At 37.5% G+C, this 14,088-nt stretch overlaps 1 protein-coding gene across 2 annotated transcripts in view; it reads left to right on the top strand.

Annotated features, from left to right (window-relative positions):
- Window positions 1-12,834, top strand: part of UACA (uveal autoantigen with coiled-coil domains and ankyrin repeats) — a 28,933-nt gene extending 16,099 nt beyond the window's left edge. For both annotated transcript variants that reach the window (XM_035335601.1, XM_035335602.1), the window contains exons 9-19: window positions 308-345; window positions 1,638-1,724; window positions 2,859-2,966; window positions 3,695-3,727; window positions 4,239-4,337; window positions 4,520-4,556; window positions 5,163-5,215; window positions 6,286-8,988; window positions 9,534-9,686; window positions 10,652-10,717; window positions 11,476-12,834. In XM_035335601.1, the coding sequence (XP_035191492.1) occupies window positions 308-345; window positions 1,638-1,724; window positions 2,859-2,966; window positions 3,695-3,727; window positions 4,239-4,337; window positions 4,520-4,556; window positions 5,163-5,215; window positions 6,286-8,988; window positions 9,534-9,686; window positions 10,652-10,717; window positions 11,476-11,547 (3,449 nt within the window). In that variant the 3' untranslated portion in view covers window positions 11,548-12,834. The remainder of the gene's footprint in view (window positions 1-307; window positions 346-1,637; window positions 1,725-2,858; window positions 2,967-3,694; window positions 3,728-4,238; window positions 4,338-4,519; window positions 4,557-5,162; window positions 5,216-6,285; window positions 8,989-9,533; window positions 9,687-10,651; window positions 10,718-11,475) is intronic.
- Window positions 12,835-14,088: the final 1,254 nt, after the last annotated feature.

Below are 14,088 nucleotides of genomic sequence, written 5' to 3'. Positions count from 1 at the left end.
TGTGTTTAGTAAAGCTTAAAGTTAATGCAGGCTGTGACATCATGAGATAAAGGGTATTAGTGTTGATGAGTCTGGTATTGCAGTATTGATCAGAGGAGTTATTTGTCCTTATTTATAGGACAAGCTTTGTACCTGTGAAATGCTTCCTATTTTGGATTAATGGGGTGGGAAGGAAGGGGAAAACGACTCTTTTTTGAAATGTCCTTCCAAGACAGAACCATAAGTAGATTAGCTAGGTATGCCTTGCATGAACCTAAATGAAATGAATTTTTTTACCTTCCTATTTCATGTTGCTTTTTATTTTTAGGAAGAGATACCATGAAGAAAGGGCAGTCTGAACAAAAGGTAAGTCTTATTGAGTTGTTTTTTAACTGACCCAACAACATTTTTCAAGGTGTTCTTAATTCAAATGTTCGGTGTATACCACAGAAAGGTTGCACATTTGTGGTGTAAATCTTACTGATTTTTTTTTAATCTTTGGTACTATGAAATAATCAGCTTTGTTCACTGGTGTGTAAAGGTGATTCATGAGTAAAGCTGTCTTCTGTAAGCTACTCATGCACGTGTAGTTTTTTTCCAATCAGTGTAATTATTGCATTGGCCTCTATCAAATCAGGCAAAATACTTCAATTTTTTTAGGGTTTGTAATTGTAAATGCCTGATGCAGCTCAGCAAGTCTCTTACTTCAGACCTATGCTATATGTGTATGCTGCAGGTCAAGCAATGCTTCCTGTACTTGTTTTGAGTGTGCTGGCCTCTTTTAACATATCTACATTGAAATACAGCTTTTTATTTAAGGTAGAACTGTAAGGTCTGTTAAGTCAGTCCGGAGATGCTTTGAAGGGACTCGTACTTGAATATAATAGTTTTAGTTGGGAAGGACCTACATAGATCACAGAATCCAATTGTCAGATGGGGCTGACCCAATATTAAAACATATCATTGTGACCAGTCTTCAAGTGGGCTATCAGCCGCCTCTTTTAGGAAGCCTGTTCCAGTGTCTAACTACTTTCCTGGTAAAGAACTTTCTCTTAATATCTAGTCTAAACCTCCCCAAGCACAGCTTTGAGCCATTACCACGAGTCCTGTCACTGCATACCAGTGAGAAAAGATGAGTGCCTCCCTCTCCATTTCCCATCCCTAGGAAATTTGTACTTGTTTTCCATCCCTAGGAATCTTGTACTCTCTACATGTTGCAGTTGTATGAAACTGAAAGAGGTGAGGTGTAAGCTGTTGACTTCCGACTGCCAAAATTCAGCACACAGCTGGTACTGTTGAGAGAGTGGCTAATATTGCGCAGGGGTGCAAAACTGATTCAGTATTTTTGAGTCGACTTCATATGTAGCAGGGAAGATTCCATCTGTAATTAGATGGTGTTTGTATTTCTATATGAAAAATATTTTATTTGCATATTTGGGGTTTGAGCTTTGACAAGCATCCTGTTTTCTGTCTGGGTGAGATCGTGGGTGGTCTAGCTCTTATTGAGAAGCGGTCTGCCAAAGTTTGAACGCTCAGTGGTATTGCCCCCCAGTGGAAGCTGAAATGGGAGCTGTGAGAGCAGCCTACTGTTCACAGAAATGGATGCTGTCAGACTGTAGCAGGAATAAAAATTAATGCTTTGAATGTTGCAATAACAGATGTCTAATATGTCACAAAAGTGGAATCGGCTGCATGCACAGGAAGAGGTGAATGTCAGGCTGTATCAGAAGGAACATAATGCTCAGGTAAGCAAGAAGGATTTCTACAACTACATACTCCCGTATGCATAATGAACCAGGCGTGTTAAAGACAAGATGTGATTGTAAATAAGCATTAGCAGTTCCATTAAGAAAGGTCATAGATATTGCTGTTTACTTAGAAACTTAATTGTGTGAGTATGTAAAGTGGCAGTTATGCAGATAAGCTATAAAGTTTTGCAATAAAATAAATTTTTATGTAATAAATACCTGTGAGCCTCTTCACGTCACCCCTTCCCATCTCTTAATCGTGTGTCTACTGCTTTCACCTTCAGTAAGATCGTAGTGTCACAAAACAGAAAAGTGTTGTAACATTCTCAGGAGATGTGTTTGTATCCCTTAAAAATAATTTGTATCATAATTGCTCTATTAACTTGTATTCGTTTTCTTGTAATCTTACTGTGTCAATACAGTTTTCAAGAAGGTAAGCAACACTTTAAGCTATGGGGAAAAAATATGGAGAAATTGAGGCTTTCATTTTGAAATCGTTTGCCTTAAAAGAATAAGGATCTCTAAATGAAACTTGTCTGCTTTGAGCTAAAGTGGTTACCACAGGTGAATATCTAGCAGTGGTTAAACGGCCTTTGTTTGGATGTAAACACTGGACTGATCGAAGGCCCTGGACTGATAGTTTTCATGTGCTGGATTCATATGCATTACCAGGGTGACTCTTGGGGTTGCTGGAACACTTGTCCATTTAAAGGTTGCTGCGCTTCATGACAGTGAGGCTTTTTCATTACACCTTTGGCTGCGGTGGTTGGGTTTCAGGGACTGTTTCAGTACTAGTTACTTTTACATGTTAGCAGACAGTAGGTAAGCAGCCTCTGTCAGCACTGAAAGGAATCTTACACTACTCACACTCTCAAAACCTTTATGTGCACTTGATGTCACAATGAGCTATTAGAGGCAAAAAAAACTTGAAGACTTTGAAATATGCTTTTCTAAACTCCAGAATGATGGAGACCTGAAGTGAGGCCTCAGTATCACTGGGACTTAGGCAAGCCTTGATGTATCTTTAATGGCTGTTTAAAATTGAAAAATTGTTGGTGCAAATTCATTAGTTTTCCCCACGTGAGTATAGCGTATTTACTGCTTTATTTTGATGCCTTTTTTTTTAATAAGGAATTGGAGTTAGAGAATCAAGATTTGAAGGACAGAATGAGAGAAGTAGAAGAGGAGCAAAGGATGTTGCTGGATAGAATCAGTGGGCTACAACTACAGTTAAATGAGGTAAACTTAGTCTTCTCTGCTTTACTGTAAAATATTTCTGTATGTGTTGCTGTCATTTTGGTCTGCAACGGCCTGTAGTCTGTAGTAATACTCAACGTGAGGAGATATTACAACTTCATCCAATGATCCTCATAAAGTTGAGCAACAGCATTTATAGCTATACTTAATGTAACTGGAACCATGAGGTATTCTGGTATATTGTAATTTGGAAAGTAAACTTAATCTGCCATTTAAATGTAGGTGTTGTGTACAGGTACTTAGAGCCACTGCTTATTTTCCGGTTGTTAGTTTAAGTGGAAAATCAGTGAAAACTCTTCAGTTGGCAAAAGTGGGTGGGGAGAGGGTTTCAATATGGGATCACTCTCTGAAATTTGAATTCCCATTTCATACCAGCCCCCTCCCACTTCCTGAACAAACAACCCCCCCCCCCCCCCACCAAACCATTCCTAAACCAGCAATTTTTAACTGAAAAACTCTACTCTTCCACCTCAATGGCATATGGTCTAGATAACTGAAAAGGTATTCTGTTTGCTTAGTATGTATGTCAAGAGAGTGTTTTGAAAAAAAATCTTATTTTTTTCTCTTGCCAGAGGTTAGGTGGTAAATGTGAGGGGAACAGTGTATCAGAAGGATGTAGTATTAGAAACTAGGGTAGACTCATCAACAAATGAACTGTGAAAACATTATTTTAAAAATGATTTGTGGGGGGATTTTTGTTATTTTTGCAGGAGCAAATGTTTGCAGATGATCTTGAAAATGAGGTATGATTATATCACCTTAAAGCGTAAGAGAACTGTGAAATAGGGGAAATGTATATTGCATTTAAGAAACGGTATTTAAAACTATAGTGAAAAGAAAAGCTATGTATAAATGCTAAACAAAATATCTCGTGGTATGTTCTCAGTTCATACAGCTGTATAGCATTTGTATTACTACAACTAATATATTCTACTTCCTATCTCACCTCTAAAACAGACTTAATGTTGTAAGTACCTGTTTAAGTAGTGACTTTCATCAATGCCAGGCTAATAAATGCGAATAAACTAAACGATTGCACATGATGTTGGTACATGTTCCCTTGACTCTTCGAGACTGTCCTTGTAGATGAGCAGTTTTGTAGAAGAACTTTTAAAATGAAGAATTCAAGGATTCTTTCGGTGCTGATTTTGGTTGAAGTTCTCCCTAAACTACTTCTTTAAAAGTTGCTTGAGATTTTATGAATCTGGCCATTCCTGTGGCTTTGGCTATTTGGCACTTTTTATTCTCTTTCAGAAAGATGAATTGAAGAAAATCCTAGCTACCAAGGAAAAACAGCAGGAAGAAAGCTTAAGAACTATTGAAGCTCTGAAAGCTAAACTCAAATATTATGAAGTACGTTAACTGATCTGAAATGTAGTAAGAAGCTTGATATTTACTGTAATAAATACTTAAAGAACTTAAAATTGTTGAAAGGGTTATCAAATTTGAAAAGCTTTCTCTGCTCTTTGATCCATAGATCAAATATGGTAAAAAAAAATGATTTATTTTTTGTATTTTCTGCTGTTTGCTTTTAGGTTGACTTTGTGACACCTGGAAGTAACTTTGGAAATAGTAAGTATAGTTCTTAAATTTGCTATGTGTGATGCAGTGTTAGAAAACAAAGTGTTTTTTTTCCCTTTTCCTTTTGTTTTTCTATAGACAAACAAAGTATTCTTCCACACTGCAGATCTCAGAAGGCAGGCAGCTGGGCCCAGCTGTGTTTGTACCTGAGTTCTAGGGCATTATTGATCACTCTTACTCACAAGTGATTGTGGGCTCATGAAATCTGTGTTGTAACTCTGGCATGTCTCTAATAGCATGAAAAACAAGCTGAGAAAGGCCTCTGCTCCAAATGGAGTCTTTCCATTCTTCAGTAACAGCACTCTGGCTCATGTCTGTGAATTGCTCCCTTTAGCAGCCATGCAGCTAGCTCAGGGTGGCTGTCAGGACTGTCTTGCAAAACAATACCTGGCCTGGGATGGTAGGGGGATCTCTTTTCTTTTAGAGGAGTTCGTCCAGACTTCCTGTGTGATTTAACTTTAATACCGAATACTTAAATGCCAACCTACATAGCACAGTTGCATTAAAGAGAATAAAATTAGGAAGGAAAAACATAGCTCTTGTGATTTGTGTTACTGTTTTTAAACAGACTAAATGCTATTTGCTTTGAAAATATAGGAAAAGAAGATTTACTACTTAAGCAAGGTCAAGTGTTTGCTGTGGAGTCACAGGTAATAAATATTTTTTCGACGAGAAAATCTAAGGTAGTTATGCTTGGGAAGGCTAAATTTGCTCGTAAATGCATGGATGTTAACCTGTTTCTGAATACAAAATTTTCTGTATTAGCCTTGCTATGTTTTTTAACTGATGGTGCCCTCTAGAGTTCTGTATGTGAAATAGCTTTAAATACTGCAAAGATAGCAGTACTGAATGGTTTGTAACGGGCATTTTTAAAACGGAATCAGCACATTGCTGGCTTAGCAGTCACACTTCCAAGTATAATTGGTTTTTCATCTCCATATTTTTTTCTGCTTTAAAGTCAGTTACAATTCATAGGACTTTATTTTCCTGCCAACTTTAATAATTTCCTGGCAATTTTGTTTGCTGATGGCTAGCACCCTTCAAAAATCACTCAGCCAAAAACCCAAACCCTGTCCCGAGCAGGAAATAATTAGCTTTAAGCTAATCGTGTCAGGAAGTGACCTGAAAGTAGTAAGTACTTGGAGCATGACTGAGTTCCCCAGAGCAGGTCTGTGCCACGTAATGACCATAGTGCCTGGTAGCAAAGTTGGTAGTGAAGACCTCGTAGCAGAACAGCAAAAGTTCTTATTTTTTTTAGATAGCCTTTACTGGACAGAGAATAAAATGACTGTTTTCTTCTTCAGTCGTTTCTGAGAGAAGGTCCTTTTAACCATGACATACTCAATTTCTTCTGATTCCTTTTAATGTTGTTTCCATGTGCTTGAGGGAAGGGACACTCTTAATTAATTTATTTGAGCAGATGTATGATTAAATATGAATAATGAGGGAAAATAAGATGAATGTACTGCACCTGCATTTTAGTGTCAGTAGTGTCCGACTGGGAAAAAATGACTAGAATTATAATCAATTTGTATTGTTGAAAGCTGAAGTATGTGTTTTATAGTATGGGAGGGAATAGAATAGTATAGTTTTAAAAAAAAGCTCTGAAAGCTTTACGCTCATATCAGCACAGATTTAAGGTAGTTATGAATATGACAGTGCATGTGTGCATGACTTGTGAAATCTGTGTGTATCTACTTTTGTGCCATTTTATCTTCAGTCTAGGTCTATGCTGAGACCCCTGGAGCTGTCCCTGCCTAACCAATCATCCAGTTCAGAGAAGGAAACTTTAAAGAAAGAGCTTGACAACATGAGGACCTGCTATGCTGCAGCAAAAGAAGAAATAAGCAAATTGCAGAGAGAACTGTCTCACAAGGTATCTGAATGTAAAGCTTTGGCATCAGAATGCGAAAGAACCAAAGAGGAATCTGATGGACAGATAAAACAACTGGAAGATGCTTTAAAAGATGTACAGAAGAGAATGTTTGACTCGGAAGGCAAAGTTAAGCAAATGCAGACCCACTTTCTTGCTCTGAAAGATCACTTGACTAACGAAGCTGCTTCGGGAAACAGTAAGCTAACAGAGGAGCTGAAGGATCAGTTGAAAGAAATGAAAACAAAGTATGAAGGAGCCTCTGCTGAAGTGGGTAAGCTGAGGAACCAGATTAAGCAGAATGAATTGCTAGTGGCAGAATTTAAGAGAGATGAAGGAAGGCTGGTAGAAGAGAATAAAAGGTTGCAGAAGGAACTTGTTAAGTTGGAGATGGAGCGAGATAAAAAGGGAAAAAATGTCATGGAGTTAGAAGGACAGCTCAAAGAAACAGCAGCAAAGTTAGCCCGCTCTGTAACTTCAGAGAAATTTGAAAACATGAAGAGTTTGTTATCAAATGAAGTGAATGAGAAAGCAAGGAAGTTAGCGGAGATGGAAGGAGAGCATGAAAAACTGAAGGCAGAGATCTGCCTTTTAAAGAAGGAATCTGAGAGTCAGAAAGCTAAACTTGCTCAGCATATAAAGCCAGAAGACCATGAACAAATGAGGAGTGGATTTGAGCAAAAAAGTGAGGAACTTGGGAAAACAATTTCTGAATTATCACAGAAGAATCAAACTCTGCAGAAGGAACTTGAAAGATTTCAGGTTGATAACAAGATGCTTAAGCAACAAATCCAAGTGTTAAAAACTGAAATAAAAAGCCAGAATGTGCCTTTAAAAATTCACGAAGAATTGAAGAAAACAAGTGATGTGACTGTTGGTGATCTGACCAAAAAGCTTTTTGAAGTAACTAAAAAGTACAATGAAAGCAGAGCAGAAGCTGAAAAGTTACTGGTGGAGAAGAACAACTTAAGTGAGAACATCAGCCACTTCCAAGCTGTGTACCTGTCTCCAGAGCAGCACAAAAAAGAAATGGAAGCTCTAAGATCTAGCGGTATTGAACTTGAAAATCAACTTGCTGAGCTTCAGAAAAAATACGATGATGAACAAGAAAAAATGTGCAAACTAGTGTCTGAAAACACAGTCATAAGAGAGACTCTCAGGGATCAGTATGTTTTGGCTACAACACATGAAGAGATTAAAACAGTTCTGAATAACACACTAGAAGAGACTAATAGGGAGCTGTCAGATCTGAAGGAAAAAACTGAAGAGATAAAGCGCGAATTTGTGAGGGTAAATGAAGAAAATGGAACTTTGAAAAATAAGGTGAAACTTTTACAGAACCAATTACAGACTGAGTATATAAGCTTAACAGATCATGAAGCCAAAGTGACTACTTTAAATAAAAGCATGCAAGAACTTCAGGAAAACAATGCTGCAATAATGGCTGAATATAAGAGGGGTCAAGAAGAAATCCTACAGTTACATGCAGAAATCGAAGCCCAAAAGAAGGAACTTGACACAATTCAAGAATGTATTAAATCAAGATATGCCCCAGTTGCCTCCTTTGAAGACCGAGAACAAAGCTTTGAAGCTACAGTGAGCGAATTAAAAGCACAGTTGCAGGAACAGGCGCAGAAGTGCAGAGAAAGGGAGGAGGAAAACATAAAGTACAAACAGGAGAATGAAAAGCTCAAAAATGGCATTTTGTCCATCCAAAAAGACTTGCAACAGAACTATATCCTTGCTGAGAAATCCCATGAATTGGAAAAAATGTTTGCAAGCAAAATGGAGGAGCTGAATAAGCAACTGAGAGAATTGCTGCAGAAATATACAGGCAACAAAGATGAGAAAGGTGAGCTGCAGGAGAGTGCCAAGCAGAACGTACCTCTGCAGGCTCCTATGGAGGGTCAGCACCTTTCAGTGGAACAAATTGAAGCCCTGAAGAAGGCGCTTGGTAACACTATAGAGGATCTAAAGGAAGCCCTCAGAAGTAAGAAGGAATGTTACGACAAAGAGATGCTAAAAGTAGGAGAACTACAGCAGGAATTGTTGGATCTAAAAAAATCTTCAGTATCTTTGGTAGAATATACACAAATGAAGGAGATGCTAGAACAAGAAATCAAAGCTACCAAAAACAGTTTAAAAGAAAAGGAGGGTGAAAACCAAGTTAAAAATGAGGAAATCCTGAAGTTGCAGGCTGAGATTCAGCTTAATCGACAAGCTCTAACAGACCTGGAGAGCAAAGAAATGATTGATATGTCAGAATACAAATCCATGAAGAGTACTCTGGAGGCCCAAATTAATAGCATAGCTGAAGATTTGTCTTGTGTAAACAAAAAGTATGAGGAAGCATGTGAAGAGGCTTTGCAAGCTAAAAAGAATGAGCTTTCTTTAAAAGATGAAAAGGAATTGCTTCAGTTACGGAGTTGCAGTATTGAGCAAGAAATTAAAGACCAGAAAGAAAGGTGTGATAAATCACTGATGACAATTATTGACTTGCAGAAGAGAATACAGGAGTCGGCGAAGCAGGTGGAAGCCAAGGATAACAAGGTAGGCTGTCAGATAGTTAACGGTCCTAACACTTTTAGTGTAGTGGCAAAGAACTAGATTTCAGATGCAGTTATATACCTGTTCAAGTATGACGGTGTATTGGGCATTAGATATGCAGGACTGGCCCAGATCTGCAAAGCTGAAATCCTGGCTTTGGTAGCATTATGCTAAGTTTTTCTAATTCCTTGTTAGTTTTTGCTATCATATGTTGTGGTCAACCCTATAAAAACTACCAACCTGAGTTCTAGACTTGGGGTATAAGTTCATTCTTCCATCACTTTGGTGACTTGAATGTATACAGGTGTCTTTTAAATACAAAAAGTATTCCTGTCTTGGTTTCCAAGTGTTAATATACTTTGGTACGTTCTGTACAAAAGATGTCTCTCCCCTCACCCCCTCCCCAAGTCTTAGCCAGTACGATGGCATGCCAGGACAGGAACTCCTCAGTGGTTGCCAATGTTCACCACACTTTTTCTAAGCTAATATCACTCTTTCAGTGAGGCATCCTTATGAGTTTTTTTTTTTTAAATGTGCTTATTTTAAAGATTACAGAACTGCTTAATGATGTGGAGCGGTTAAAACAAGCTCTTAATGGCTTGTCTCAGCTTACGTACACCAGTGGGATTCCTTCAAAGAGGCAGAACCAGCAGGTTGAAATGCTTCAGAACCAAGTAAAAACACTGCAACAACAGCTAGCGGTAAGTAATTCTGCAAGGTGTTGTCCGACACACAATTATGCTGCTTACAGTGGTTCTTCTGTAGGATGTGGTCAGTAGAGCACAGTGGGCTTTAGGCTTTGAGGAACAGCAGAGTATTCATAAATGTGCTTTTGTTTTTTTTTCTCTGACTGTTTCTGTCTGTAAATCTGTTTGCTTCTTTCTTCATGCTAGAGTTGCAACATTTAGGAACTGTTCCAGATGAAAAGGGCACAGAAAACTTGTGCTTAGGAGATGTGGAAAGATGCTGCTCTAGTTCATGCCAAGACCATTTCTGTATGCTAGTTCCATGTTAATATTTCTTACCAAAAAAAGACCAACCGTGTATTTTCTCACTCTGAAAGAAAGTAAGGTGGTCCTATCTTGATGGATTTGGTTATTTTCTGTTCTCTTATCTGCGATGTTGTGAAGTGTATTAATTACTATTAAGCGCTAACAATGGAGGGGAGCACTTCATGGTAAGTACTATGGTTTTGTGCACAAATGCATACATTTTTGGCTCCTGTGACTTCAGTAAAACTCATGATTAAATCTATGTATGTGAGCAAAGTCAGGTATTAGTGTATCTGTTCAGAAATGCATCTTCAATAGTATTTGCAAGGTTGGCCCTTGTAAGGTAAGGCAAAGCATGCTTGAATTTTTTTTTTTTTTTTTAAACAGATGGCTAATGCTGTTGGTGAACAGGTTTTCTGTTTTAGCACCTGGGCTGAAACACTAGGTCAGCCTGTCTCTGACAGCCCTTCAGCAAAATTACTCTGCTGCAAATAACCAATAAAAAAGGTGAAAAAGTGACTTTCTCTGATTAGTGGAGGGGATATAGCTAACTTTAACCTTGAAATTCTTTGGCTACTATACAAGTGTGCAGAACCAAGGCAACAAAGCTGGAAATGGGAAGAATAGGTATTGATTTAATGACTTCATTTCTTTTCCTTGTCTTCCTTTTATAGGATGCTAAAAGGCAGCATCAAGAGGTAGTTTCAGTTTATCGGACACATCTTCTTAGCGCTGTACAGGTATGATAGTCCCAAGTTGAGTTTGTTTTACTGTGTCATCTGGATGTAGAGATTCTTAAAACATTTCCACCTGACATGTTAGACGTCAAACTTGAAATTAACATCTGTTAATTAAGTCTTAAAATTAGCAACCTGTTTTGAAGCTGAGTTTTAATTTTGAAGTTGAGAGAATGGGCTGATCCCACAAAAAAAGCACAATACAAATGTAGTCTTACCATGCTGTTTTCCTACGGCCACTTGTCTACAGAGTGATTATATATAGCAGGAACTGCTTTGAGGATGATGATGTCTGCTGATGTGAGCATGTTAATTCTGCATTATCCCAGGTAATGTGGGAGAGAAGTCAAGTAGAAGCAGGAAGTCTTAATGCAGGGCTGTTGAGTGGCTCTCACTGAGTGAAGAGCTGAGCAACTAACTTGTGTTGTGGCTTCAGATGCTTAAGTGTACAAAAGAAGGACCACTGCTACAGCAGCAAGCTGTTGCTATCAGAGAACAGGAACAGTGGTTTTTTCCCCAAATCATATTTTCATACAAGACTCTACTGCATCAGAAAGGCAGACCATTCTTGCTCACGTGAGAAAACTGTAACAGAGTTCCTAAAGCATTTCAGATTTATCTAGAGAATGATGAACGTGCAGCAATGAGTTAAGACTTTTGAGCAATTTTGAAGAATCTCCTAATATGAGCTTATGAAGGGCTGACATTTTTATGGGACTTTTTCCTATTTTACTTTTTAACTAAGTGTTTGCTTGCTCTAGGGCCACATGGATGAAGATGTCCAAGCTGCTTTACTACAGATCATTCGAATGAGACAGGGACTTGTTTGCTGACGTGCTTAGTGCCATTGTTCTTGAAGGCTGCTGCAGCCTGTAGGAATGCTGTGATTATGGTAGTGATAACCTTCATGAGATTTATGTAATTGTGATAATACAGCTACAATTAGAACCCCAGAAAGTTACTTCATATAAGAAACAACTTTAAAAAACTGAAATATTTTCTTCCAAAACAGTAAAATAGAGCTACTAAGTTTCAGAGCTGACACTTCTTTCAAGAGATTAATAAAAGATGTAGAACATATTTTCAAATTGGTATGCAAATTGACTGTCAAAATGATGACATATTAGTTAAATTATTTCAATGTCTGATTGACCACTTCTTAAAACAAGGCCTATACCTAGAAATTCCAGTTTGTCCTGTAACTTGAACTCTCATGGTGTGGTTGAAAATAAATTATGTTCAAATGAGCTTGGCTAAGTATTGTAGCTGTATAACTCCTTCAATTAAAAAGTGACTATTTTATTTGTAACTTAAGCTGATCGATACTTATTACAATGTGTTTAGAAAGTTAGCTGCAAAGCTAGATGGAGGATATTTAGGTATACGCTGTAACTTGGCTGGCCAAGTTACAGACTTTATTTAAATAAACTTTAAGATGTAGTGCCTTTGCTTTTTACAAGACACAAAAATCAAATTTTCCATCAAAACACTAACTTTGTTTATCCCCCGACCCAAGAGATTTTTCATGAATGCTTTGTAATATTGATTACTGTAGGCTAAAGTGGTAGGACTGGAGTGTCATAGTTGGTAGAGCAGCATTTTGAAATAAATGCAATAGTTCTACTTGTGTATAATTTCATTCTTCATTAGGCATAATATGGGTGTAGACTGAGCAGCTCATTTAGCTGTACACTAGATAATTTAGTTACTGGATTTTCAAACACTTATGGAGTTTTAAGGTATTTTCCTCCTAACTGTAAATTATGTACTATAATCTGATTATTTATGGGGAAAGATGCAAATAGTAAGATTAATGAAATGAGAATTTTTATTTGCTTGGAATCTACCTATTAAAGCAGGGCTTCATTTTTAACTGAAGGATGATATTCCCATAAGTAAAATAATTCAGGACTACTCAAAAAAAGTAATTCAAAAGTGAGCCTAATAACATATGTTGGTGTTTTAAAAGTGCAAACAGCATGAATGCTATTGGTAGCCCTGTTAACTTCAAGCTACTTGGCTGAAAGCATTTGCTTATAACTAACAAGTAGGAACCTGGCACCCTGGTGCAGAGAAGATAAGCTGCCTTTTCCATGTTCCAGAAAAATAAAGACTTAGAGTGCTGAACTCTTTGTTTCACGTTAATTGGGCTTCCCAACAAGCTGTCTCTTGCAGGCTTAGGTCTCTCTTTTTTTCAGTGATGTTATATTTGTTTCCTTTTGTGTCCCTTTTTGGGCAGAGTCATGTCATAGAATTGAAGAGATGACTGCCACATAGACGGGGATACAGAAAGTGATAACTGTGCAGGACAGTTTTTATTATATAAATACATTTAATATATTTACTAAGTATGTCTGTAGTACAACAGATCTAGTGCTGCTTTCCTTTAATTTCTTAGAGGACTATTACAGAAAACATCTCAGTATATATACACTACTTTTAGCCAAATTATTTTATGATTGCATTACTTGAAACTCTTATTAGAGAGAAATTGTTTTAATATACTAACTCTGGCATATTTTGATATTTTATGTTTCTTTATTGAGGGAGTTCTATGTATGTTTTTCTAATATTTTCCCATATTACATTATTAATAAAATATTTTCTTCTTTTTTATTGTAGTGGTCAATTCTGTAAAAGGTAAAGTAAATAGTTTTGGCAAAGTAGTGGGTCACGAAGGATACTGAACTCATTTGAATGCTCTCAAATACCAGGTAACACATTTATTTGTAGATGTCTGCTGGGACTGGTGTTTTTTTGGGATTGGTGTTTTTCCATCTATTTTCAGAATTTGTGGTTGGTAAAATTCAGATGATATTAATCAAGAATCAAAGATGAAGCTTCACCAGTTAGCTTTTCAGAGTAAATGAAGTAAATGCCCTGGCCACCTCTACATCAAAGAGGGCATGCTGTCTGTTGTACCAGTCCCTAGGTTTTAGGGGTGAAACAGTGAAGTTTTACTACTGTTTTATTGAAAGCATGTTCATGTAACATGTTACACTGCTGCCGGACTTCCTGACTTGCTAAGCAGTCTTGCAGGGTAATTCCTTGGCACGCTATTCAAGTTGGCTCACTTGGTATGAACTGAAAGTGAGGGGCTCCCTACTTTTACAATTAACTTGATTTTTAGTTATTTGGTGTATCTATTCTTGCACATGGGACGTGAAAATGAGTAAGGTGGTCAGTTGTTAGGGTATGAACAGTGTAAGTGAAACTTTACTGTGTTTAAACAGTGACTGGAACAATGATTTCTTCATTGGACCTTCGAAGGCTTTACAGGAGTTGCTTGTTTTGAGTCAGTAAGCAGATCCTTTCTTCAGGGTTCTTGTCTCTTCTCTGACCTTTAAGTGTGTGTGTGTGCTTCTATGTGTAAA

This window comes from Oxyura jamaicensis, chromosome 10 (assembly GCF_011077185.1).
Source record: "Oxyura jamaicensis isolate SHBP4307 breed ruddy duck chromosome 10, BPBGC_Ojam_1.0, whole genome shotgun sequence".
Lineage (NCBI taxonomy): Eukaryota > Metazoa > Chordata > Aves > Anseriformes > Anatidae > Oxyura > Oxyura jamaicensis.
Note: the sequence above shows the minus strand (reverse complement) of the source record. Positions and strands in the feature narration are given on the sequence as shown.